General features: G+C 47.4%; 1 protein-coding gene across 2 annotated transcripts in view; it reads left to right on the top strand.

The window, feature by feature from the left end:
• The window catches only part of KMT2B (lysine methyltransferase 2B), a 62,453-nt gene that overhangs the window by 21,245 nt on the left and 15,043 nt on the right, over positions 1 to 26,165 (top strand). For both annotated transcript variants that reach the window (XM_053398396.1, XM_053398395.1), the window contains exons 4-22: positions 1,100 to 1,213; positions 1,496 to 1,658; positions 3,326 to 3,581; positions 6,080 to 6,135; positions 14,705 to 14,950; positions 15,770 to 15,864; positions 16,757 to 16,855; positions 17,463 to 17,576; positions 17,912 to 18,058; positions 18,792 to 18,887; positions 18,990 to 19,107; positions 20,043 to 20,156; positions 20,526 to 20,710; positions 21,992 to 22,084; positions 22,166 to 22,255; positions 22,443 to 22,516; positions 23,228 to 23,352; positions 24,224 to 24,327; positions 25,107 to 25,244. In XM_053398396.1, the coding sequence (XP_053254371.1) occupies positions 1,100 to 1,213; positions 1,496 to 1,658; positions 3,326 to 3,581; positions 6,080 to 6,135; positions 14,705 to 14,950; positions 15,770 to 15,864; positions 16,757 to 16,855; positions 17,463 to 17,576; positions 17,912 to 18,058; positions 18,792 to 18,887; positions 18,990 to 19,107; positions 20,043 to 20,156; positions 20,526 to 20,710; positions 21,992 to 22,084; positions 22,166 to 22,255; positions 22,443 to 22,516; positions 23,228 to 23,352; positions 24,224 to 24,327; positions 25,107 to 25,244 (2,427 nt within the window). The remainder of the gene's footprint in view (positions 1 to 1,099; positions 1,214 to 1,495; positions 1,659 to 3,325; positions 3,582 to 6,079; positions 6,136 to 14,704; positions 14,951 to 15,769; positions 15,865 to 16,756; positions 16,856 to 17,462; positions 17,577 to 17,911; positions 18,059 to 18,791; positions 18,888 to 18,989; positions 19,108 to 20,042; positions 20,157 to 20,525; positions 20,711 to 21,991; positions 22,085 to 22,165; positions 22,256 to 22,442; positions 22,517 to 23,227; positions 23,353 to 24,223; positions 24,328 to 25,106; positions 25,245 to 26,165) is intronic.

Raw genomic sequence — 26,165 nt, 5'->3', positions numbered from 1 at the left:
CCACAAAACACACACACACCTGAGATCTGATCAGGCACTGACCACACACCTTCAAGCCTCTGATTGTAATCTTAGGAATGTAACACTAGCTTTTAAAAGTCTGAAAGCAGAGAGTTTCTGGGTGCTGAATTCTGCATTATAGATTATGTTCTGTGCTTGACTCTTACTTGGGAATACCTTTTCTACTTAAATCTGTGTCTAAAGAGTCTGGAGTTGTGTTTAAATAAGCTAAACCTCATATTCTTTGAACAACCAGAATTTCTAGGTAAGTGAAATTCTCCATTTTGCATTCAGAAAGCACTCTTTGATTTTATTACATTAACATAAAGAGCAATTGTGCATAAATGCATGTACTTCCATTTTGAAAGCTTTGTTTCTGGTTGTATAATTAATGTTTGGGGTCCCCCCCCCATAGCTTTTGATTTTTGTGTATGTGTTGGGGAAGAAAAGCCAAGAACCCTGAAATAGACCAGTAATGCATTGCAGGGCGTTGGACTAGATGACCCTCAGGGGAAGAAGGAGGGAGAGAGAGAGGCTGAGGCTGAAGATGGTGATTGAGATACAATAGCTATACTGAGAGTAGAAGTCACACAGCTCCCACTGAAGCACCTCTTGTTTTCACGAGTTCCACGCAAATGGCCTTCACTTTTAGGGAGCCAAGACTGTGGGTTTCCAGTGTCATCTTTGTTTTGCTTTTTAAAGAGAGTCTGAATTTTTAGTACCAGCCATTGGACTGTTCAGAGGGTGTGTCCAGTGCTTTGCAATGCAGTTGTGTCTCCATAAGTTAGCCAACATGGTGCCCTCCAGAAGTTGTGGACCATGTCTCCCAGCATCCCTGACCATTGACCATGCTGGCTGGGGCTGATGGGAGTTGGAGTCTCAGCAATATCTGGACAGCACCATACATATGGGCATGTTCTGTGTTTGTGCAACTGGCATTACAGATCAGTTTCCACAAACACATTTGCAGACTGAGAGCTGCCATTATGATGGGGAGCGGCCAGTGTTGCTTGGGACATTTGGTATACGCAAAAAGAGTCTCAAATGCTAACTAACCAACTAACTAACTACCTTTCATCTGTGTGTCTCTTCTCTATAGGGGTGTCAAACAGTCAATACTGAGCTCTTTGAGACTCCAAAGGTTCCCGTTAAGCAGGAGGTGACTACTGAACTCAAAGTGGCAGAAGAGGACAGGAAAGAGGACAGGAAGCAGGTAACTATTTGCATGTATATATTGTGGTGTAGCTGAACTCTGGTTAGTGACGATGATTCTGGTTTCCAGAGCAATGGATCCTATGTAGACACAGGTATCCTCTGTGCAGATTGCCTTTCTTGGTCTGGCCTGCCAGTGGCTTTTAGCAGTGCAGTCCTTTTCTGTACTCCTGGCAAGCGCCAGGTGGTACAGGTTCACTGAGAACTGGGGGTGGTTTTTCAGGGCCGGCCCTGCTGTTTACCATTCATGCCCATGTCCGATCCTAATTCTCTTCCCTTGCAGGGCCAAGAGTCCCCCGTTCAGGGCCCTCGGATCAAGCACGTGTGTCGGCATGCCTCAGTGGCCCTGGGGCAGTCTCGTGCCATGGTGCCAGAGGATGTGCCGCGCCTCAGTGCCCTGCCTCTGCGGGAGAGGGAGGAGATCGCTGCATCGCCCACAGTAGAGGGTGAGTGGTTGTGTGGGGGTGCCAGCTTGAAGCATTCTTTTCTTTATGCTCTGTGGCCTCTTTTTTAAAGGGTGAGCATGATAACTTGAGCGTTGAGCTGCAAGATCACAGGGCTATTAATGGGCACACTAATATGTGGTACCTCCTTCTGTAGCTATGTGGCAAAGATGTTTATTGATCCTCGGTGGAATAATCAGGGGAGCTATAAGGAAGACTGGAAAACCAGTGTTAGCTCTGCACAGATCCTGGAGAGCACTGCCATCATGCCATATTCTGGGGACACTGGTTTTGGCTAGGACTGATGGTAGAGCTGGGCAATATAAAACTATATCGTCCAAAACCAGTTTGAATTCCGTATCGTTCTATCGCTTTCATAATTTTTCACCTGGCAATATATTGCAAATCATGATGTGTGTTAGGGCTGGGTGTTATAGCATCCAAAACCAGTTCAAAGTCCGTATTGTGATGCCAGTTTCATAATTTTTGACCTGGCAATATATCACGACTTATGATGTATATGTGTCTGTGCTATGCAAAAATCACAATGTGAAAAAAAAAGTGAAGCCAAGCCATTGCTTCTACATAGCCCCATCCTTATTTCAGACATTATGGTATATCAGTATATCACAATGTTTAGCTGGTGATGTACCACAATGTTAAAAACCAGATACAGTTGTAGCTTGGATCCCAAATGACTTCCGACTCAAACCTTTTGGCTCCCGGAAGTGAGTGTTCCAGTTTGCGAACATTATTTGGAAACCGAATGTCTGGCATGGCTCCCGCAGCTTCCGATTGGGTGCATGAAGCTCCTGCAGCCAATTGGAAGCCGTGCCTTGGTTGTTGAACGTTTTCGGTAGTTCAACGGACTTCCAGAACGAATTCGACAACCAAGGTACGACTGTATTGCTCAGGCCCAGTTGATGGAGGTGAGGGGCAGGGCCTCCTCCAACAGAAGCCCCATGGGAGGGGACTTCCGTGTGAACGGTTCCCCACTCCAAACTTCATTGCTCAAACTCCAGCTTTCTTCAGGCCTCAGAGGTTGGTGCAAAGGCTCCTGGGATTGCTGGGTGCTGTTTCCGTGCCTTTTTAGCCCCTTCTGGGCTCTTCTAGGCCTGTTTTGTCATTTTAAAATTCACTTCCGCGCAGTTGTGCAGTTAGGCATCAATCAGAGGCATGTAAACGAGGAGTTGCCTGTACTTCCTTTGGGAGGAGCAATTTCATACTTAAGCCTTTAGTTTCAAAGTGAAAATGCAGGAGCCTTTATACGGGCTGAGTTCCCTTCTTGCCAATACCACACAGTCTTACCTAATTAAAAGTCTGACTCTTTGGAAAGCTGTTCACCAGTGGAACGGTCTCCCTTGGGAGGTTGTGGACTCTCCTTCCTTGGAGGTTTCTAGCAGAGGTTGGATGGCCACCTGTCATGGATGCTTTAGCTGAGTTGGGGGTTGGACTAGATGACCCCAGAGGTCCCTGCCAACTTGATGATCCTATGATTCTCTGACCTAATAAGTGAATCAGATCCCTTTTGTGGCCTGGTCCTTTTTACATTGGCTGCACCGAGCTTTCCTTGCGCCCATAGAAATATTTGGGTGACGTACAGAGATGCTCTCAGGGGCCTCAAGATGGAGCTGCATTCCGGTCATCTTTTTGAACTTTCCCTTCCGCAGAGACCTCCTCAGCCTCAGAGAGCGAAAGCGGCCACCAGAAGCAAGTGAAGGCAGATACCGCCGTCAAGGCCGCGCCACCCCCTGTGCGTCGCCACGTCTCCCACCACCACCATCACCACCACCACGGCAAGAAGAACAGAATGACGCGCTGTGGGAAGTGCAAAGGCTGCCTGAAGCTGCAGGACTGTGGGGAGTGCATCAACTGCCTAGACAAGCCGAAGTTTGGCGGGCCAAACACCAAGAAGCAGTGCTGCGTGTGAGTATGTCCTGGGGGGGTTCCCAGTTCTTTGCTGAATTTTGCCCTCCGGCTTCTCTCTTCTGTGCTGCTTGGGAACTGGGAGCTATGACCAAAGAGTTCTCTGCCCAGCCAAGAAAATAGGTGACGTCCAGTGGTTTTGTGGCTGAGGTTAGGTAGATGCTGGAGTTGCGCAGCTCCCGTGCAGAGCTCGGTTTTGGCTGCAGAATCTTGCCTGCTCAATGCCTTGGCAGCCACTACTTGCAAAACAAGTTCCCGGGCCTTAAGGCAGGGAAGATAGGCCTGTAAGTGTGTAGACGTTTGCCCCATTGTGACAATGGAGATCTGCATACTACAGCAGCTTGTCTCTTGTTGGATTGGGGAGCACAGGTGCATATTTGCCCAACCACGTGCCAATTCCAGTGAAATCTGGAAGTGGTTGGGTGGTTTGTTTATTTAGCATACTTACGTCCCACTTTATAGGAGTTGTAAAAGCAGCTTACGCAGGATTCTTAAAATAAAATGGTGCCCAAATCGAGTGGAAGAACAGAAATAAAATGGTGGTGCCCATCCGGAATCAGGATTATTTGGGCAGTGTTTTCTGCCCTCATCCTTATTCTTCCCTTGCACTATATTTGGTAGCGGCTCCCATTCATTTCTCTTGAAATTCCATTAGGGAACGCAGCCCTCAGCCTGAAAAAGGTTCCTCACACCTCACCTGCTTTTCATGGTGAACTCAACAGCTTCACCTTCTTGCATGCAGGTAGTTCTGGCAAAGGTGAGCTGTTTGGTTTAATCTCAAGTTGAGGTATCCAAACAGCAGTGGTAGAAAGCAGGGACTAGCAACTTTTCTGGGGGGGTGGGGAACCTGGAGATGTGCCACATAGCCTTGGGAAGCTGCATCCCCCTCTCTTAGCTTGAGTCATCCTCAGAAGGGTGGACAGGTGTCAAGGAGGATGGGACTCCTGTGTTTTTAATAGCTATGCAGAAGAGGTTTCTGAGCCGAGGCAGTTCTGTCATGCAAGAAGGTGAGAGGATGGCTATCTGTTATACGGGCAGTAGGCTCCCCCAGGAACCTATTTATAGAGCACGCGTCCTGATTTGCTTGTGGGGAGGTTATATGACAATGAGCAACCATCCTGATCTGCTTGTGGAGTGGTTTGTGCATCTTATTCCATGATGCATTTTCCCATCACATTCCTAACTCCAAAAAGTCTGATTTTTTTAAAATAAAAAAGTGAATTAGTTGCCCCTAGGGCTGCAGAGCACTTTAATCCACTTGTAAATTGTGCACACCAATCCCTCCCACAAAATATTAGTAAATCTGGAGGCGCCTACTGTTTCCCATAGCTGCGGAGATTAGAAGCACATTGTTTTAAAACAAGGACCTGAGTTACTGTCAGGGACGCGGGTGGCGCTGTGGGTAAATCCTCAGCGCCTAGGACTTGCTGATCATATGGTTGGTGGTTCGAATCCCCGTGGCAGGGTGAGCTCCCGTCGTTCAGTCCCAGCTCCTGCCCACCTAGCAGTTCGAAAGCACCCCTAAGTGCAAGTAGATAAATAGGTACCGCCTTATAGTGGGAAGGTAAACGGCGTTTCCGTGTGCGGCACTGGTGCTGGCTCACCAGTGCAGCTTCATCACGCTGGCCACGTGACCCAGAAGTGTCTTCGGACGGCGCTGGCTCCCGGCCTCTTGAGTGAGATGAGCACACAACCCTAGAGTCGGTCACGACTGGCCCGTACGGGCAGGGGTACCTTTACCTTTACCTTTACACTGTGCATTTGTACATGTTATTGCTTTGTTGTTTTGTTTTACTTGTTTGTATCCTGCATTTTATTCTGGGAACTGCCCTGAGATCTTATGATGAAGGGCGGTATAATAATAATGATGATAATAATAATAATAATAATAATAATAATAATAACAACAACAACAACAACAACAAAAAAACAACAACAACAATAATAATAATAATAAAAAATACAACCCCAGTCCCATGGGAAGGTCTTCCAGCAGAGATTCAGCAGGCACCTTCTGTTTTAACCTTCAGGCATTAGCTTAAACTTCTCCTTGCTACTAGGCTTATGCAGACAATTAAGAATACATCTTCTGTAATTGATAGCTGTGTGCGTTGGGGGGGGGGGTTAATTTAAAAAACCACATGCATTTTATTATATATGCTGTAAACTGCTTTGATATTTTCAATGAAATTGCAGCATACAAATCTTACAAACAAATGAATGCCACTGGCAAGAAAAGAGCCTTTCCTTTCTCAGATGGGGCTTTCTTCCCCACTGAGGAGTATTTGGCCAGCTGTCCATCACTGCCGGTGTCTAGCTCCGCAGTCTTCTATCTGCTTTGAGCAAGACCACGTACTGTGGGCCCTGACCCTTTGCTGCCTTGGTGGGAGGGTGTGGGCCAGAGCGCCTTCTGTTCCTCCTGCGCTGGTGGACCAGATAAGAGTTTCTTTGCGGCTGATTTCTTTGCTCTGACCATGTCATGTCTGGCTAACTGGCAGGTATCGGAAGTGCGACAAGATCGAGGCGCGGCGGGTGGAGCGGCTCTCTAAGAAAGGTAACGATTGAGTGGCTGTACATGGGTGGACTGATCATGTGCTGCTGTGAGTTGGCTGTGTGATTATGTGTGGCCTCTTCCTTGGTGTCGTTACGATATGATATGATATCTTTATTGTCATTGTCCCATACAGAACAATGAAATTGAAAAATCTACATAAGACATTCAAAAACCCCTAAAAACTCTGAAACCCCATTTTAAAATACAATATACTATAGAGACTCCTTATGCTGCGTTTAGAACCATTTGCGTAGAAACTGTTTCTCAGACGGCTAGTCATGGTCTTTATAACCCTATACCTTCTTCCAGAAGGCAGAAGCTGAAAGAGATCATTTCCGGGGTGCGTACTATCCTGCGTACTGAAATCTTCTGGTCCAAGGGCTCTGTGAACATATTTCTACCTGCATGTAAACCTTTTGGGTCCAGTCCCACGTATACAGTGAAGTAGGGGTTGGGTGCAGGAGTTCTGTACTGAATACCCAACCGTGAAATGCAATAAGCACTGGTTTCTACATCGTGATAAAATGGATGATGACATTCAGCACTTACAAGACATATTCTTGTTCTAACAGGCTTTTGATGTTTAGTGGTCCGTCACTTGTAAAGTTTTGTGTTAGTCCGGGGCTGCTGTTTTCATTGTCGTTATCTGTGCATTTTGAAACTGTGTGTTTTGATATATCTTTAACTGTTTTTATCGATATGACCAGCTATGTTTGTTTTATCTTCCTGTAAGCCGCTTTGGGCAAAACCTTTCTGTGGAAAAGTGGGGGGTGTGTGCAAATGGACTTAATTCTTCTGCTACTACTTACTTATTGTCCTTCGCATTGTGTATTGGTGGGTTATATTTTGCAAATTCACGTATTAAATTGTTACACGTTGTTAAACAAGCTCTGTTTTGTGGAGAAGTTGAAATTCGGTGTCTAAGCCTCTTTCAGAGACTGGGAAGAAAGGTTGAACCTTGTGGATATTGGGGGGTGGGGAGAGAGAGAAAAAAGAATGGGGTGTGTAGTGCCAGTCTTGCGTTTAATGACTCTCCAGGTAGCCCCAGATTGCCAGAGAAGGGGCAGATCTCCCTGTCCCTCCACCATCAGGGCACTTGGCGGAAGGAAATATTTTTAGTAGCCTGCTAAGAGTCTAGTGGGCTGCATTTATTTCTGTGCTGGCTGCAGAGAGGAGGCTTTCCCCTCTTCTCCACAGCTAGCATACAACTAAAGGTTCGTAGTAAAAAGAAATCGTAGTCTAGTGACATCTGTAGTCTTCTTTACAAGTCCAATTCACAAGCTGTGGTAACTGCATTGAAGGGAGGAGTTCTTCTCCCACAAATGTAAGACACTCTGCCTGCTTCCAGGGGATTTGGGGCGTTCCCTTAAAAAAATGGTTTTCATGCATCATTTACCAGTATACTTTTAAAACTGTGAAGTCAGGAACACATCTTGTGTATACAGAAAATAAACAGAATATTAATCAGAATGAATCCACTGGAATTTAATGGGCATGTCTAACTTAGGTCTGTTAATTTCAGCAGGTGTGCTCTGAGTAGAACTGACTTGAACGTAACCATCTGTGTACAGGATTTGTGCTAGCAGGTCCATCCTATATCCCGTGGCTTCATTGCACTTGTGCAGAACTCGAGGTGCTCTGTTCAGGTGGCTCCAACCTCACTTGGTGCCAGTGGATACTTCTTCCATAGCGCTGTAGCTTTTGAATCTCTCTCACTGGGATGTGCCTCATTCGGTTTGGAACAGAGGTAGCGTCCTTGTTTCGGCCTTCAGCGTGTAGGAGGTTCCAAAGCATCCTTCAATAAGCCTCTAGCGCTGCTTGTTCAGGAGTATCAGAGTTGTGTGTATGTGCGTGTGAAAGAAAGAAAGAAAGAAAGAAAGAGAAAGAAAGAAAGAGCTCATGTGGCCACAGTGATATATTGGGGCTCCTTTTGCAGCTTAGCTGCCTTCTGTGCCCTGTGGAAACCTGTGCAGATGGCATCCAAGCATGGTAGCAACCGGGCTCTTGATGATTTGCTCCTTAGCCACTCTGTTCATTTTAGGGACTGGCTTTTCATTTGGCTGATTTAGATTTGTAGCCTGTCCAGTTCCAAGAGCTCAGGACATATAAGAGAGGGAGAGAGAGAGACCTGCAATGCTTTGCTCCATTTTTTAAATAGGATGCTAACATCCAAAAAGTGTGCTGGACTTTTATTAAATTACAGCATTTCCATAACAGTGGCTCTTTCCTTAAATTCATATTTGAGTTCCCATTTGGAATCTGCCTTTACCTTGCAATGGAGGAGAGGACCCCGGGATGGGTTGCCTCTTCCATTCACACCACCGGGAAGGAATATGTAAACTGAGACACTAGTGGGATGGGGAACGCACCTCCTTGGCTCCTCTCCACCGCAGGACTGGGGCATGTCCCATTGTGAGAGATCGAAAGCTCTGCAGGCTGGTAACCTTTTTTCTTTTTTCCTGATCATTCCTTTGGGTATTGTCAGATCTATTAAAAAAAACCACCCTCTCTGCTACTGAGATAGGGGTCTCCTTGCAAAGTAAGGCACTTCTAATCATATGGAACATAGGAAGCAGCATTATACAAAGGCAAAGGTACTTGTTTACTCTGGCTTTCTCCAACCTGGTGCTCTCCAGATATTGCTGGTCTATAGCATCCCTGACCATTGGTCATCCCTAGTGGGACTGGTAGGAGTTGTGGTCCAAAGGATCTGAAGGGCACCACGTAGACTACTCCAGGGTCTCAGGAATAGGTTTTTCTGATCCCTCTAACTGGTGACACCAAGGGTTGACCCAGTGACCTTCTGTAAAGTAGGTGATCTACTGCTGAGCTATCATCCTCCATTGAGTAGACAACAGCTTAACTTACTCATGACTTTGGCTGTATGCACACTATAACTGTAAAGCACATTCTTTCCCTCAAAGGATTCTGGGGACTGCAGTTTACCCCTCACAGAATTGCAATTCCCAGCAGCCCTTAATAAACTACAGTGCCCAGAATTCTTTGAGAGGAATGTGCTTTAAAGCTTAGTGTGTGTGCTGCCCCCAAGTCTCAATTGACTCCTGTGTGTACTGTCTGCAGGTGTCATTCTACTGAAAAGTGCTGTTTTTCCTAGATCGGGGTGGGGAATCTCAGTCCCACGAGCCAAAAGTGGCCATTCCTCCTGACCCACAAGATTCTCCCACTAACTGCTGGCTCCAGCCTTTACTGGCTCTGCTCCAAGCCCTGCTTGAGTGCTTTTGCCTGGCTGGAACTGATATTTTATTTATTGCATTTATATTCTGCCTTTCCTCCAAGGAGCCTCAAGGTGGCATACATGCATGGTTCTCCCCATTCTCATTAAATCCCCACAACAGCCCTGTGAGGTAGGCTGAGGCAGCCCAAGGTCACCCAGCGATCTTTATGACTGGGTAGGGAATTGAACCGTGGTTCTCCCAGGTACTAGTCCAACACTCTGACCACAACACCACAAAGTGGCCTACAACAAACATTCAGAATACAAGCATAAGGGGAAGTCACCAGTAAATCCAAACAGGACAAAAACCGACAATTTTAGCGAACAGAATAAATTCAATATGACAGAAGGAATGATCTAGACTTAAATGTTCAGAGCAGAAAGTTGTAGGGGCTGATCTTGGTTCACTCCACAGTCCTAATAATAATAATGATGATGATGATGATAATAGTAAAAAAAATTATTTATTTCCCGCCCTCCCTAGCCAAAGCTGGGCTCAGAGCGGCTAACAACAGTAAAAATAGCACAATTTACATAAAATCACAGTCAATTAATTGAAATACATTCTAAAATCAATTCAGAATCAAATTAATGGCAACCATTGGGCTAGAGTTCTATGAGGATTACAGAAGGAGGAGGTTAGACTGTGCCTTGGTCAAAGGCCTGGTGGAACGGCTCTGTTTTTCAGGCCCTGCGGAAAGATGTCAAGTCCTGCAGGCCCTAGTCTCTTGTGACAGAGTGTTCCACCAGATAGGGGCCACGGCCAAAAAAGCCCTGGCTCTGGTTGAGGCTTGAATGCATTTAGAGAGGGGGGGAGTGGTCTTCTTGCCAGGCTAGATGACTTGCAGCTGGATCCTTCATCTGACTTCCAGGGAGTGGCTTCCTGCGATGAAAAGGAAATGTTGGGGAGGGCAATGATGGTGGAAGCTCCACTGCTAGTCTTATTGCATTCCAAAAAGCCCCAGCAGCCCGTCTCAAATGAGGAGAGGGTCTTCTCACCAGGCTAGATTGTTTACAGCTATCTCCCTCATCTCTCCTCCAGAGGAGGCTGACAGCAGCAGATGGGAAATGCTGGGGTGGGCAGTGATGTTGAGTCCTCTTCCCCTGGAAGTTGCAGGTGCTGGTCTTGGAATGTGTCCTTGAACCGTGATTATTATTATTTCATTTCATCATCCGGTCGCCTTTTAGAGTAAAAAGTCTTAGAAGCGACTTGGCAGAAATAAAATGCAGCAGTCTCCCCGTCCACAGCATGAGGACGTGCAAGTTTATGTGCCTTTTCTCTTCACCCTGTCCTCATTCTGGATGCTTTTGAGTTCTTGGCTCTCATAAAATGTAGTAATTTCTAATGTGGCTATTGTAATAAAGTGATTTCCCCCCTCTGGGGGATGGGAACCAATACAGCTCCTTGCCAACAGCGCAAGAGACCCCGAGAGAAAGAGAAAGACAATACCACATCCCCTGACCTTTTGTTTTCTCAAATGAGGGATTTGAGAGGCAGGGCGGAGAGGGGGGACAACTTTGCAACCTTGGGGCTGCTATACTGCTCTGTGCTATCAATGTGGGGGCATTGGAACCTGATCTGCAGTGACTCTTAGCCTTCGCTTGTGAGGAAAACCACAGCTATCAAATCTCCAAAAGGGGTCGGACCTTCCTTCTTCCACCATGCCTAGCCACAAGCTCTTCCTGACCCTTCTTGTACTCTGTCTCAGGGCAGATTTCTGTGGGACCCTCTGCCAATGTGGAAATTTTTAACTCTCTGACAAATGACCATTAAAATGCTGTTCTCCTTTATCTAGCGTTTGTATACTGCTTTCCAAGTGCTTTGCATCCGTTACCTTGTGATCATTCTTTAACAACAACCTTGTGAGGTAGGGTAGCATGATCAGCACCATATTGCACATGGCAGGAGGGGCCTAAGTCCATGGAGTGAGGCAAGAGATAGTATGTGAACCAAGGGCTTAGTGATTTAGAGCCCAAAGTAGGCTATCTACATAGAACTGTACAGTTGAGAGGGATCCCCAAGGGTCAACTAGCCCAATGCAGTGGAGTCGTACCTTGGAAGTAGAACAGAATTCGTTCTGGAAGTCCGTTCGACTTCCGAAACGTTCGACTTCCAAAGCGTGGTTTCTGATTGGCTGCAGGAAGGTCCTGCAGCCAATCAGAAGCTGCGGAAGCACCATTGGACGTTCGGCTTCTAAAAGAACGTTCGCAAACCGGAACACTCACTTCTGGTTTTCAATTGTTCGGGAGCCGGAACGTTCAACTCCCAAGGCGTTTGGGAGCTGAGTTACAACTGTAATCTCAACTAAAGTGTTATACGAAATATGTAAAGCATCCATAACAGATAACCACCCAACCTCTGTTTAAAAACAGAGGGAGGGAGTTCTGAGGGAGTCCGTTCCATGATAAAGGCTTTGTTTGAATGGCCTTCTTTTTGTGTATATACAAAGGAAGGAAGCACACTAAGCTGTGATGTCAACTGCTCCTTTAGCAGCAATCCCCCTCCCTAACCCCAGTTCCTATTGCCTACTATAACTAAACCTTCTCTAAGATAATTTCTTAATTCAGATGATCACATTTTCTCCTTCCCCTCCACTTCCCCTTCCTTCTCTTGCCTCTGTTTCCCACCCTGTTTCTGAATAATAGAGTGTAAGCTTCTCAGGGCAGGGACCTGTCCTCTTAAAAGACTTCATGTACACCATATATTTAAAGCACGTTATGTCCCCCCCCAAAAAAAAGAGTCCTGGGAACTGTAGTTCACCCCTTTCAATGCCCAGCACCCTTAACAAACTGCAGTCCCTAAGATTCCTTTTCTTTTGAGGGGTTGTGCTTTAAATGTATGGAGTAAACACAGCCATAAAATGAGATGGCTGTAAGGAGAGCAATCCCATCATTCAAACAGGTTGAGAACCATTGTGCTATAATGTAGAGGGTAATCTGCCCCCTTCCTCCTTCTCTCCCTTCTACTTTTTGCTGGGGGCAATGGAGGCTGCTAGGTTTTGAAAGTGCGTAGAGGAAGCACAGACAGACTGGGTGGAATTTGCTGGTCAAGGACAAAGATAGGTGGAGCCTTGCAAACCACAACAGATAGTTCCGGGACAATGGATTTGAGGATTGGGGGAATGTGATCTCTTCCCAGCTTGGGGATGGGGAGGGGGAAGTGGGCTTGCCTCAGGAAGAGGTGGGGCCTGGTTCTCCCAGGGAAGCCATTCCAGGTTGAACCAAGCAGGAGCCCTGCCTGGTGTATGTGTGGGAAATGGCATTTCTTGCCTGCAGACTGAAGAAGCACTGATTATGTGAGCAGATGATCTTGGGAAGAAGGCTGCGATTTGGGGGTGGGGGTGGGTGGGTGGCAGGGAGGGAGGGAGGGAGGGAAAAGCAAGGAGGTGGGCCGGGTTTCATTGGATCAGCTCTGGGCAGAAAGATGGCTGTAGCAGTGGAAGCCAAGACTCCTGACCTCTCTGTACTCAGCGTGGGGGGGGGGGAGGCAGCTATAAATTTCAGCCTCAACATGGAAGGCCTGCAAGGGGGACTCCCCCTTTCCCTGACCTGTGTCTGTTCCTTCCATGCCCCATCACTGCATCTAATATGGAAACTGAGGCAGGGGTCTTTACTAACCCCACCCCCACCCCGAGAAAAAGGGTTGATCTCTGGAGTTTGTAATGAATTTCACATGCAATGTGAGGGAAGGGGTGCAATGCAAAAAGGGGGGGATTTGGGGGTAATGGCTTAATATAGCAAAGACACCCAGAAAGAGTTTTGTAAGACTAAGAAGACAGATTTCCTGCAGCTAAAGTTTCATGACTGTTTGCTTTGAGTACTGTGGTCTTTCAGACTGTTAGATTTTAAGATGCAATTTTAATTTTTTTAAAAAAATGGTTGCTGCAACCAACCTGGGCTGCAATCCCCTTGTGCATTTAAATGGGTGTAAGCTCAGAACTTACTTCTGAGTAGGCCTACAGAGTCTTGTGCTGCATCACAGCTCCTATTCTGGAGTTTGTAGGGAGGTTTTGCTGGGAAAACTCAACCTGCCTTGAAAGCCTTGTGATGGGAACAATGGCCCAGACCCAGTCCTGGCCAGGTGAATTCTTAACTAGCCTTTGTATTGGAAATGAGGTAGTTGAGGAGACTGCCAGATTCTCCCTGGGGGAAAAGAATCAGTTTTGCCTGCCTATTGAGAAAGGTAGGGTGGAGCCACAGCAAAATCATTATATCAGGAGGGACAGAGAGATACTCTCAGAACCAGATTGTTGGGAGGGAGGGGAGAAATAAATGAGCAGTTGAAGAAGAGGGAAAGATAAAACTTCTGTAAGGTAAGTGAGCTTATTAAAAAGGTTTTGCCACAAGTGAAATCCTGGATGGTATTGCTGTTTTGCACCCCAAGGAGTGTTCGAAACTCCCATTGTTGTAGGCACATTTTGCGACAGGGAATTTCTTCAGCATGAGCAGTTTCTGAGCTCTGGGCGCAGTAGTGTGCCTAAGATTTCAGATTAAAGCTGCAGAGTGGAAGGAAAGGAGGACCCTTTTCTGCCTCCCCACTTCCAGCTACTCCCTGAAGACTGGAGAAGAGACACTCTTAAGACTATTAGGGGGAATGGGCAGGGGAAGGACTAAACCATGTGAAAAATGAACATAATATTTTAGCTGCAGTTCATTCATTTTCAGCACTGTATTCTTGTTATAAAAAAGCGCACCTAGACATTCTGTTGTTGCGCCCATAACCTACATTTAAGGTACCACTTAGCCCCTAGCTTTCATATCTCAGTTTCTAACACCGACCCCCAGGGAGCTCAGCAAATTAAGAGCTGTTGCGGGAGGTGTTATTTCTTTTGTTAAATTTGTATCCTGCCTTTCCTCCAGGGAGCTCAAAGTTATTATTATTATTGCTATTAATATTAATAATTATCCACCATTCACCCTAAGGTCCTAGGACGAGTAGCAACCATTTAAAATACAGCTTGAAACAAATTGCAGTCACAATAATAGAGTGGATCTTGAAAATATTTATCTCAAGTGCCAAAGGCTAGGGTGAAGGGTATACGTGGTTGTTCCTCACAACAACCTGGCGAGGTTGAGAGATGGTGACTAGCCCAAGGTCATGTAAGGAGCCTCATGACTGAGTGCCGACTTGAACTTCCTAATCCAGCATTCAAAACTCCTACACACACGACACCAGCCTTGCCCTGCTCTGATGTGCACAATCCCTCCCACATCCCTTGAAATGATGGCAGCCCTTCTGTAGAGTGTGTGGCAGGGTGGAGGTGAATGGGAGAATCTGGTCCTCATGGACAGCACCCGCCTCTGAGACTGCTCACTCCATGCCTTTGTCTCCAGGCCGTACGGTAGTGAAGCCCATCGTCCCCTGGGATTCGGAGGATTCTCAAGAGGAGTTCCCAGCCCCCTGGGAAGTCATGCTGGGGGCCACGGAGACAGCGGAGCAAGACTCCCTGCTGCAGCGCAAGTCGGCCCGGCGCTGCGTCAAGCAGAGGCCTTCCTATGACATCTTTGAATCCTCCGACTCGGAAAAAGAGACGGTGTCCGGCTCGGCCACACATCGCCGGAAATCCTCCCGGGACTCAGGTGAGAGAGAGGGGGAGAATTCAAGGCTGCTTTGCATTAATCCTGCGTGTAGATAGCCCCGTGCACCAATCCTGCAAAGGAACAATGTTGCTGCATGCTCATTGCAACTTCCCATGACATTCGTGTGGCGGGCTCAGTGTGCCTTGCTGGACTTGCACCACATCAAGTTAACTTTTCTGGATGATTTTGGCTGTGTGTGAAGCAGCCTTTGTTGTTCTGTAACTCTGTGGTTGTGTGAGCCACCCTACCCCATATAATGATGGCCTTAACTGAACCCTGCACACCTCTTCTGTCTCGGTGGGGAACAAATGCTCTGGGGATGTGCCATTGTCTGAGGCCTGCAAATGGAGTCAGGCAGGAGTTCTTGCCTGCCACTACTTATGCTAATTCCCAAGCATTCTGTAAAGCAGGATGGGGGAAACCTTTGACCCTCTATATCAGTGTTTCTCAAACTTGGGTCCCCTCCCGTTGTGGCACTACAACTCCCATCATTCCTAGCTATCAGCACCAGTGGTCAAGAGATGGTGGGAGTTGTAGCCCAACAATAACTGGGGACCCAGGATTGAGAAACACTGTTCTAGATTATGTTGGACTACACCTTTCCTCATCCCTGGCCATTGGTCACGCTTACTGGGGCCATTGGTCATGCTGACTGGGGCATGCTGACTGGGGCGGAAGGTTCCTCAGCCTTGTGGTAAAGGCTAGCTGAGTTCCTGTGCTTTCGAGGACAAGAATAGGACCTTATCCAGTTTGGGACTGATCAAAGCTGACAGGGAAGAAAAGAGCTGGTTGACCGTCAGTTCCTGCTTTCATTTCCAGATCTGCTTCCCATGGATTCGGAGGAGCAGAGTCGGCCCCGCAGGACCCCCCTCCAGCCTGTGGTGCAGCTGAAGGCCAGAAAAAGGCCAGAGAAGGTGAGGCTTGGGCAAGGATTAAGTCAGAGCGGACAGGGACTAGCCCACATTTGTTTTTTAAAAATGGAGCAGTTTTATTATGATCCACATTTTATTCCACCATTATAGCCATTTGTGGGCAGCGGAGGACAATTCATCCCAAAGATTTAGTGTAAAAAAGGGCTCAGTATGACCCTTGTGCCTTTTGACTGAGTGTGTGTATGTGTTCGTTCCCAGTATCCAAGTTGTTGTCTTTGGGAAGAAGCCGTGACTTCCAAGGGCCAAAACCGAATCTCCAAAGCAGGTCTTTAAAAACATGCATCTTTCAGAAGTCTCTAGGCTGCTGAGGTAACCCATAGACAGCCCAGACTTTATTTGATGGCTGCTGAGGTTTGATAAGAGGCTTTTCAGTTTTGCCGTTTCCTTGCTGGTTTTTTTATTTAAAAAATTATTCTTCTTCTTTTGGTATATCACTAGCTTTGAGCATGAGGAAAGCAGCCTATAAGTGCAAATTGGACCTGCAGAAAAACACCCAGAATTGTGGAGTGTTTCTATTCAGCCAGCTAGCCAACCAGAATAACCTCTTCCAGGGCTAGAAGCCCTCCAGCTGTCTCACCATCCCTACCATTGGCTGTGCTGGAGTTAGAGTCCAGCAACAACTGGAGGCGCATAGAAATCCTGGTTTGTGTCCAGCTAAGATTTGCTTGCAATGGACCCATTGAAATTGATGGACCTCAATTGGTTGTGCCCATTAATCTCAGCAGATCTACTCTTCTGTAGAGCTAGCCTGGGACACAACCTCCTGTTTCCTTTTGCTCTTGGTCTGAGCTTTCACCCTGTTTTGGGAAATGGCCACACATTTCATTTCCCGCTGGACTCTATCCACTTGCCTCTCTGTCCCTTCCTTCCATAGGATGTCCCATCGTCTGGCACACTCCCATCTGTCTCCAACGGCTGGAACGGGAAGCAGAAATCCACGGATGGCATCCACAGGCTCAGAGTTGATTTCAAGGTGCGGGGTGGGGAGTATCTTGTTTGAGAGATGCATCTTTGAAATGATGATATTGAAACACGAGACAAATAATGGGCCACAAAATGCTCTTTTGGGCACCCCTGCACATCTTCCTGCAAAAATAATAATCATCAAAGCCTTAATCTGATGCAACGCCTTTTTTAATATCTGCTTTCTGCTGGTGTGATTCAAGCTCAGCCAACTGCAAATGAGCCAGAACGCCCTGAAATCTGCCCCCAACCTACCCCTCATTCACAAATCACACATACCCATTGTACTTTGAAGAGCACAGCTATGCCTAACTTGATGATACTGCCATAAATGCTCTGGCTTTCCTAGCTGCTTGGGAGCACTGCTTTTGTGGGAAGAGAGAGGAGAGGAGGCTGCAGTGAGCTTAAAGCGATGCAGTGGCCACAGGTCTTGGCAACCCCAACCATTTGTGGCCAAAGGCTAAGAATGATGGGAGTTTCAATCCAGTAACACTTAAAAGAGCCACAGGTTCCCCACCTCTGGGCTTGATGATCTCCAATCCCTTTCAGTTGAGAGATTTGCTCCATGGAGCTCTTTTCACAGCTATCCCTCTGCCCGCCCCCCGTGTATCTTGTAGGAGGACTGTGACCTGGAGAACGTCTGGCTGATGGGAGGCCTCAGCATCCTTACCTCGGTGCCGGTCACCACGCAGGTGGTGTGCCTGCTCTGTGCTAGCAAGGGGTTCCATCAGGTAGGTCTTGAGGAATGGGGCGAGGATACCTGGATTCTGGGATTTCCAGCATCTCAGTTGTGTGGGGTGGAGGGAACAGATTGCGAGCCCCATTCAGAAGGTTGGGAAGGGGGGCACTTGAGGCCTTGTATCCAAACATAGATAAAAACCTGCTCCTTGATCTCAGGAACCATCATGCCTAAGTGGGATACAAATGCATAGCAAATAGACCAGGCCTTGTTTTGTACCTGGAACAGGGGGGGGGGGACATTGGGGTTGCTTCTAACTTGCAGAGAGTTTCCGGCTTCCGTGTATCGAAGTGCATCTAATGCATCTGCCCACCATGTGCTTTGCAGCTTGTGTTCTGCCAGGTGTGCTGCGACCCTTTCCACACCTTCTGCCTGGAGGAGGATGAACAGCCGTTGCCCGAGCAAGAGGAAAGCTGGTGTTGTCGCCGCTGCAAATTCTGCCACGTCTGCGGTCGCAAAAACAAGGCATCCAAGGTAAGGTGGAGTGTTTTTTCCAGTGTGGGATCTGTGCAAGGGGAGGGTCTGTGGAAGTAAACATGGCTGCACACCCCTCCCGTGCTCTGGTGATCCCTGCACAAAACACAGCTGGAGACGGAAGGGGTGGCCTAAACCACTTCAGGAATGCAGGTCCCAAGAGATTACTCACAAAGCAATGTAACCCTAGGCATTTAAAAAAAGAAGCAAAAGACACCCCTGTCACCCCTAAACTAGAGTGTGAGCAAAGGTTTTTAGCAGCATGCAAGGAAAAGGCATATCTAAGTGTTTTAAAGAGGAACAAGGAGGGTTTGACAGCGTCTTGGTTGTCTAAAGAACAGGAATGAGAGGAATGCATGACCCCAAGATTTTAAACATTAAAGGCAGGCGAAGTTATATCACAACATCATGGGGAGAAGTTTGGACAGGGATGGTAAGGAGAAGCATCTTTGTCATGATATCTGATGCCAGGTTTGAAAGGATCCCAAGAACCTGATTTCCCGGGTAGGTTCCTACATGTGAAACCAAGAGCCATGGCCTGCTCTCTGCATTTTGATCACCTCTGTAAAAGCAGAGACATATACACCTGCTTTGCTTTGTTCTCTCCTGCCTGTCTTCTTTGCATTTCTCACTGGGATTTCTGTTGTACCTGTGATTAGTTGCAATGAATTCCTGCCCCAAAAACGTGTGTAATGGCCTACTTTCCCTCCCCTTGTTCCTCAACCTGCCGCAGCAACTGCTGGAGTGTGAGCGCTGCAGAAACTGCTATCACCTGGCTTGCCTTGGGCCCAACTACCCCACTAAACCTTTCCGTAAGAGGAAGGGCTGGGTAAGTGTCTTGCAGATTCCCGGCACCCCTCTAGTTCAGCAGACCCTTCCCTCGCTTGTGTTGCAGCTGCTAACCTGTCTCCTTCATCCTCTCCCTATTCAGATCTGTTCGGCCTGCATCCGCTGTAAGAGTTGCGGGACAGCTCCAGGGAAGAACTGGGACACGGAGTGGTCTAGTGACTACAGCTTGTGCTCTGCTTGCTCTGTGCTCTATGATAAAGGTGAGCATAGCGGAATTGCCTGGAAAATGCCATGGGTTTCAGTTTGAGCTGTGCCAGGTAAGGCATTGCGAGGGGCTGACATTCCACAAACAAGTTCACATATTTTGCTCACACAGTGCGTGTCTTCCTTAGCCCTAGACAGCAAAGCCTTACACAGCACTGCGACCCAAATAGTTGTTGTACTCTTTCTTTCCTACTAGTTCACCCATTCATTTACATTGTCATCTGAAACTTCTCTTCCAGGGGCCTCTCCTCTTTTGGGATTTAATGGGCAACTACTGGGGGGGGGAGAGAGAAAGCCTTTTTGGGGGGTTGGCCCCTCACCTTTGCCATGGCTTCCCCAAGGAGGCTTGCCAGGTGTCTATTCTGGTGATGTTCAGATGGCAGGCAAATAGGTTTTTGTTTTCCCTGGACTTTTAGAAATTCTACATTTTTATTTTGTTTTTTAAAAAATATGCAGTTGATGTAGATGCTGTCCTGTTTTGAGTTTTTTATGTTGTACCTGGATTCTAAGAAACCAGAACGTCAGTGGAGTTTTGAAATTGGTGTTTAAGATCTGTGCCGTTTTGAAAGCTTCAGTCTTAACTCAAAATTGTATCCAATCATAGACAGAAACCTGCTCCTTGATCTCAGGAGCCATCATGTCAAATTTGGATGCAGTATATGAAGAGGTGTCCTGATGCATAGCGAACAGGCAAACAACTTTCCAAAGCGTAGATTGATGCTGCTGTTTATACTGCAATTCATTGTTTTATACTTATTAGCTTACCTGATTTTGGACTCAGAAGGTGTCAGATATATACGGAGCAAGTAAATAAAGGGGGAACGAATACACAGCTCATTTTGGGAGGGCTCAGAGAGGGCTTTGAATCTCACCTGACTTGCAGAAGAAGATTCCATTAGCTTGTTCTCTGCCTCCCTCTTTTCCCATCCAGGTAACTACTGCCCAATCTGCTTGCACTGCTATGAAGACAATGACTATGAGAGCAAGATGATGCAGTGTGCCAAGTGTGACCACTGGGTTCATGCCAAGTGTGAGGGACTCTCAGGTTTGTTCTGAACCCAGAGTAACATGACCTTAACTGCTGATGCATCACAGATCCCTCTCCCTCCTTCACATCTGCCTACCTGCTTACATCTCAAATGGCGGGGAGGAGAAATAATGTGGGGGAGAGTTGTGGCAGAGTCAGGAGAAGACAACACAGGCAATTGAGAGGCGAATGCAAGTTGCAGCCTCTGTTAAATTGCCTATGATATGCTCCCCTTTTTGACCTTCTGGCTAGGTCTTGCCCTTGATGGCATACGCCTGCCCATCTTGCTAGCATTGGTGTGCGCAGCAGGGTGGCCTGAGAACAGTATGACAGTCTTTGGGCTAAGATTGGACATCTCTGATGTGTTCCCACCCCCCTCTCTTATAGATGAAGGCTATGAGATCTTGTCCAACTTACCCGAGAGTGTCATATACGCTTGCCGGCCCTGCTGCGGCAGTGACAAGGCCAAGTGGCGGGAAGTCCTCACCTTGGAGTTGCGCAAGGGTCTCCGGCAGGTGCTTCAGGGGCTGATGAGTTCCAAGTGTGCCACCCCGCTGCTTCAGTGCACACAGGTATGTTCTCTCCAGGGCATGCGTAACAGCAGGGAGTTGTGCTTTTAAAATCACCGTTCCTGATCTGGCTGCCCTGCTGAAGGAGATTTATCTTGGCCCCGTTCGCAGGCACACTTTGGGTCTGGCTGGGTTGGACGCATCCGTGTCCAGCACTCTTCAAACACAGTCTCACTCCTTCTTTTATCTTTTGATCTGGTTGCCCATTCCTTGGCTAGGTGGGAAGATGCTGGAATAGCTCAGTCGGTAGAGCATAAGACTCTTAATCTCAGATGCTCAGAGTCGTGAGTTTGAGCCTCGCGTTGGGCGAAAAGATTCCTGCGTTGCAGGAGGTTAGATTAGATTACCCTCGTGGTCCCTTCCAACTCTATGATTCTATGACTTCAGCTTTCCATGATATTTGAGTCTGTAGGTTGCTTACCATGATAAAGGGGGGGGGTTTGTAATATCGAGTGACATCCCTAAGGATAAAAGGAATGTATTCCTTTACACAACCGCAGCAGCCAGAATCGTAGTGGCAAAAAATGGGAAAACTGAAAAAATACCAGAATTATTAGAATGGAGAACCAAATTTCTTGAATTCGCGGAGATGGCAAAATTAACAGCATCAATTAGAGGCTACTCTAATCAAAAAATTAATAAAGAGTGGGAATCCATTAAGGAATACATGAAAAAAGTCGGTGCTGGAGTTTAAAAATTAATTTGCAAAAGTTTAAAAGGTGCAAGGAGATAGGATAATAATATATTACGGGTGGAATAACAAATAAAGTGAATAACGCTACAATAACAAAAATAATACTAGGAAAAGAAGATGGCACACAGGTGAAGGGAAGTACTGGGCTGTGGGGGAGGGAAGTGAAGGGATTAATTGAAATTGTTAAAGATTGGTATAAGATTTAAGAGATTTAAGTTTTTATAAAGATTCTATAAGGAAAGCAGAAAGCAGCAAGAAATATCAAGTAAAGGTGTTGGAGAGGATATCAGTGTAAATGAAAACATGAGATTTACGGTTTTGTTACATATTATTTTACTTTGGAGTTGTCTGCTTATTTTGGAGTTGTTTGTTGTAGAGAATGTATATTATGTGAAGAAAATAATAAAGGATATGAAATTTGGGGGGGAGAAGATAAAGGGGGGGTAGAATCTTAGAGCTTATGGGAAATGTTTTGATTTATTGCAACACAGGACCTTTATGTCACAGAGTTCTTTGCATGCTGTAGGCAGGGGTGGGGTGGAGGGTGCAGAACAGGTGGCAGTGCCCCATTTTTCTCTGTCCTTTGCCAGTGCTGCCCGGACGACGGCGTGAAGGTTCACCTGCGGCCCTGTGACCTGCGCACTGTCAACAAGCTGTTTGAACAGGGTCACTACTCGTCCGTGGTGAGTGTTGGGAGCAGGGATTCCAGGCTGGAACGGGAGCAAGGCCTCTGACCTCGGCTGAGCTGCTTTCTCTCTTTGCAGCATAGCTTCAATGAGGACATGGTGGGGGTCCTGCTGGGGCACACGGAGGAAGACCAGACTGGCCTTATGGCAAAGGCACTCTACATCGAGGTAACTCTGTACGATGTGGGTTTGGTGGGGAGGAGGGATGTGTGGTCTGGATTGACCTAACGTAAAACTAACTTGAGTGGGAATTTGGGGGTGGGGGTGCGTGGCTTGGGAGCACTTCCTCCCCTGCAATTCAGCACAGCCTCTCTCCCTGAGCAGCCTTGTGATTGCCTGCTTTTTATCTTTCCAGCTGATGGAAAAGTTCTTCAGCTGGTTTGATGCTCAGGATGTAAAGCACTGGACCCGCAGCAGCACCCTTCCCAAGTGAGTGCTCAGTAGCTGAAAGCGCCAAAGTCATGCCTCCCCCTCGCCAAAGGTGTCCATACAGGGCCTCTCTGGTGCTTTTCTTTTGGGTGGGGGGGAATTGGAGGATTCAGACGCACTATGGACCGTTGTGTGCAATTCAGTATGGAAGTTCCAACGGCATTTTGGGAGTCTGTAGAGGGGCTCAAAATAGGAGTTGTGTACAAACTACAAAAACCATCCAGGCCCAACATAATCTGTTTTCCTTGAAATTTGCTGCTACTCCGAGTGAACAGAGTGGGAATTTGAATTGGTTAAGGGCGTGGAATATACACAGCCTGGTCTCCTCTTCCTTTTTGTCACACTTTTTGCTTGGTAAAGTGACACTGGAAATCTGTATTCTCACCACAGTCTAATCCTGAGTCTAATCCATCATAGGTGCAGATGAGAGATAAGAGGGTGAGGTCACAGTAAATTCATGGGGATGTGGCAGACTTGGCCCTGTGTCTCCCAGTGGCAAGACTTTTTATCTGTTCACAGCTCCCACAATTGGCTTTAGATCCTGTTCTTTTCTTACCACCTCCCCTTTTTATTTTTATTTTTGCATTTCAGCCGCTGGCTTCAAGCCTGTTCTATATCTATTCCTGCGGCCTGTTTCAAACTCTGAACTGGGGTTTCCTTAGAACCAGAGCTTCTGCAGCCCCTGACAACTTCTTCTTTTCTCCCCAACAGTGGCATGCTTCCTAACGCTGTTCTGCCTCCCTCCTCTGACCACATCTATGCTCAGTGGAGGCAGCCTGAGGAGGTCATCCCGGCTGCCAACAGCCACCTGGCTTCTGCTGGGTCTGAAAAGACAGGTGAGATTTTGGGTTTCATCAGGCATAGGCAAACTCAGCCCTCAGGATGTTTTGGGACTACAACTCCCATCATTCCTGACCACTGGTCCTGTTAGCTAGGGATGATGGAAGTTGTAGTCCCAAAACATCTGGAGGGCCGAGTTTGCCTATGCCTGGTTTTCATGGAGTCGAAGCTGCCTCTCTACATGCAGACTCCCTTGGTTTTTACAATTGCCCAGGATAACTTTGGCTGCTGCAGTTCTCCTGCTAGAAGGGAACATAAGAAGCTGCCTTATACCAAGTCAGGGCATTGGTCCAACTAGTTCTATATTGTCTACACTGACTGATAGTGAACCTCCAGGTAGAAAATGGGTCTCTCCTAGCTGTACCTGGAGATGCTGGAGATTGAACCTGGGATGTTATGCATGCAAAGCCATGTGCACTATGCTTGAGGCTTATCACGCTGTATTTCCTTCTTTCTCTCCTGGCTCCCTCTACATCAGGGTTTCCCAAACTTGGGCCTCCAGCTGCTTTTGGACTACAATTCCCACCATCCCTAGCTAGCAGGACCAGCCATCAGGGATGATGGGAATTGTAGTCCCGCTGTTTTTGGAGACCCAAGTTTGGCCAACTGCTCTACGTCAAAGGTTGGAAACCTGTGACCCTCCAGTTGTTGGACTCCTAATCTCCAGCATGGCCGCTGGGGATGTGTGATGGGAATTGGAGTCCAGCGATATCCAGAGGGCCAGAGATTCCCCACTCATGCTCTGCAAAGAAGATCTCTGTGTGCTTTCTGGAAGATGCTCTCTGGAAGGGTGCTGTGGGGGCGAGGGCTTCTTGCCGTCCAGCGGCTGGAACTCAGTGCCTAACCGCTTTCCTTCTCTCCCTGTAGCTGGGAAAGACTCAGACCATGCCGTGTTGCAGCAGCCGTTGGATGACCCTGAGGACAAGAGACAGTGTGCCTTGTGCCTCCAGTATGGAGATGCTCCTTCCAAGGTAAGACTACACCCTTCTGCTTTGAGAAAAACATAGGAAGGACCATTCTGGATCAGACCCAATGCCTTGTGCATCCTGGCATCCCTGTTCCCCACAGTGGCCAGTTGGGAAGCCCAAAAGCAGAATGTGTGCACGATAGAGCCCTCCTGCTGCTGTTGTTCCTCTAGTGCAGGAGTTGTCAACCTGGTCCCTACCGCCCACTAGTGGGCATTTCAGGATTCTAGGTGGGTGGTAGGGGGTTCTATGGCACAAGCTGAATACTCCTTCCATCGAGCACTGGTGGGCGGTGAGGAAATTTTACCATCAAGAAAGATGCATTAGTGGGCGGTAGGTATAAAAAGGTCCATGGGGTCACAAAGAGTCGGACATGACTAAACAACAACAGCAGCAAACCCCTGCTCTAGTGACTGCCATTCTCAGGCGCACCGTCTGGAACTATGTAGCCTGGAACTATGTAGCCATCGGGGCTAGTACCTTACCGATGGAAAGTGTCCTAGCCACACCTTTTTGAGGCTAGATTGAGAGAATAAGGGAAGAAGTGTGGGAGAACCAAATCCACTGGCTTTGTAGGGTGGTTTTGTTTGTTTGTTGTCTTTGGTGTGGAGAAGGTAGCTTAAGTGGAGGATTGGACAGGGCCAGGAAATCTATAACCCCTGGATCCTGTCTTGTGTCCGGGAGGTGACCATGTGAACCCCTTGCAAATCCCTCCCTCGTGGCTAGACCTTGAGGTGTTGCCTTCCCCCTCCCTCTTCAACATGAGCTCTCTTCCTGCCCTCCAGGACGCAGGGAGGCTGCTGTACATCGGCCAGAACGAGTGGACGCACGTCAACTGTGCCATCTGGTCAGCCGAGGTCTTTGAGGAGAACGATGGCTCCCTGAAGAACGTGCATGCTGCCGTAGCCCGGGGTCGGCAAATGGTGAGTTGGGCTTCTCTCCATTCAGCTCTGTAGAAGAGGGGATAGGACCAGACCCTCCTTGTGGCCAGTGCCGGATTTACGTATAAGCTAAACAAGCTATTGCTTAGGGCCCCACTCTCTTGGGGGCCCCAAAAAAATTTAAAGGGAAAAAAACCTGGATGTACATTTCCAAAATATAAGATAACAAACAAATAAAATAAAACCTACATACAGCAAGCGTGTTTTGTGTGGTGTGTGGACCTATTAGGTCCATAAATTACCATATAACATGTATTTAACGCACAAAAATAGCGACAATTTGTTGTTGACAAAGGACAGCTGGACATATAAAGGGCCCCATTAATTTCAGTAGCTTAGGGCCTCATCAAACCTAAATCCAGCCCCTCTTGTGGCCTCAGTAGAATTCCCACTGTGAGCGAGGGTCCTGAAAACACTGCACTTTACAAAGAAAGGCACTGCTGGATAGGGGCGGGGAAACTTTTATCAGTCCACATTGCCACAATTCAAAGACACATTCCAGCCAGGCAAAAGTATTCAAGGAAGAGGGCATGGGGAGGGAGCCTTGGGAGAGTTGGAATCAGGGGAGATGGGGGCAGAGCCAAGGGGGGCATTTGTTCTTGAACCCAAGGCCTCCCACCCCTGCTGTAGATCACCAAACTAGCCTGCTCCTGAAGTGACCCACTGAGATCCACTCTGGCTTCACCAGGTGCTGCCCATATTTCAACCTTAATTTGCAGTCACTGCTGCTCAAAACCTTTCTTTAAAAGGCGATCTCTGAGATTCTTGGTATGCTGAATTTTGCTCCAGTAATTGAATCTCCACAATTGCACACAGCATATGAATAGCGATGTGGACGTGATGGTTTAACAGCTGTCCAGTCTTTTTCGTCAGCCGGATCGTATGTTCCCTGTACCCGCTTCA

The sequence above is a fragment of the Podarcis raffonei genome, chromosome 8 (assembly GCF_027172205.1).
Source record: "Podarcis raffonei isolate rPodRaf1 chromosome 8, rPodRaf1.pri, whole genome shotgun sequence".
Lineage (NCBI taxonomy): Eukaryota > Metazoa > Chordata > Lepidosauria > Squamata > Lacertidae > Podarcis > Podarcis raffonei.
The sequence above is the reverse complement of the archived record's forward strand: the minus strand, read 5'-3'. Positions and strand labels throughout refer to the sequence as shown.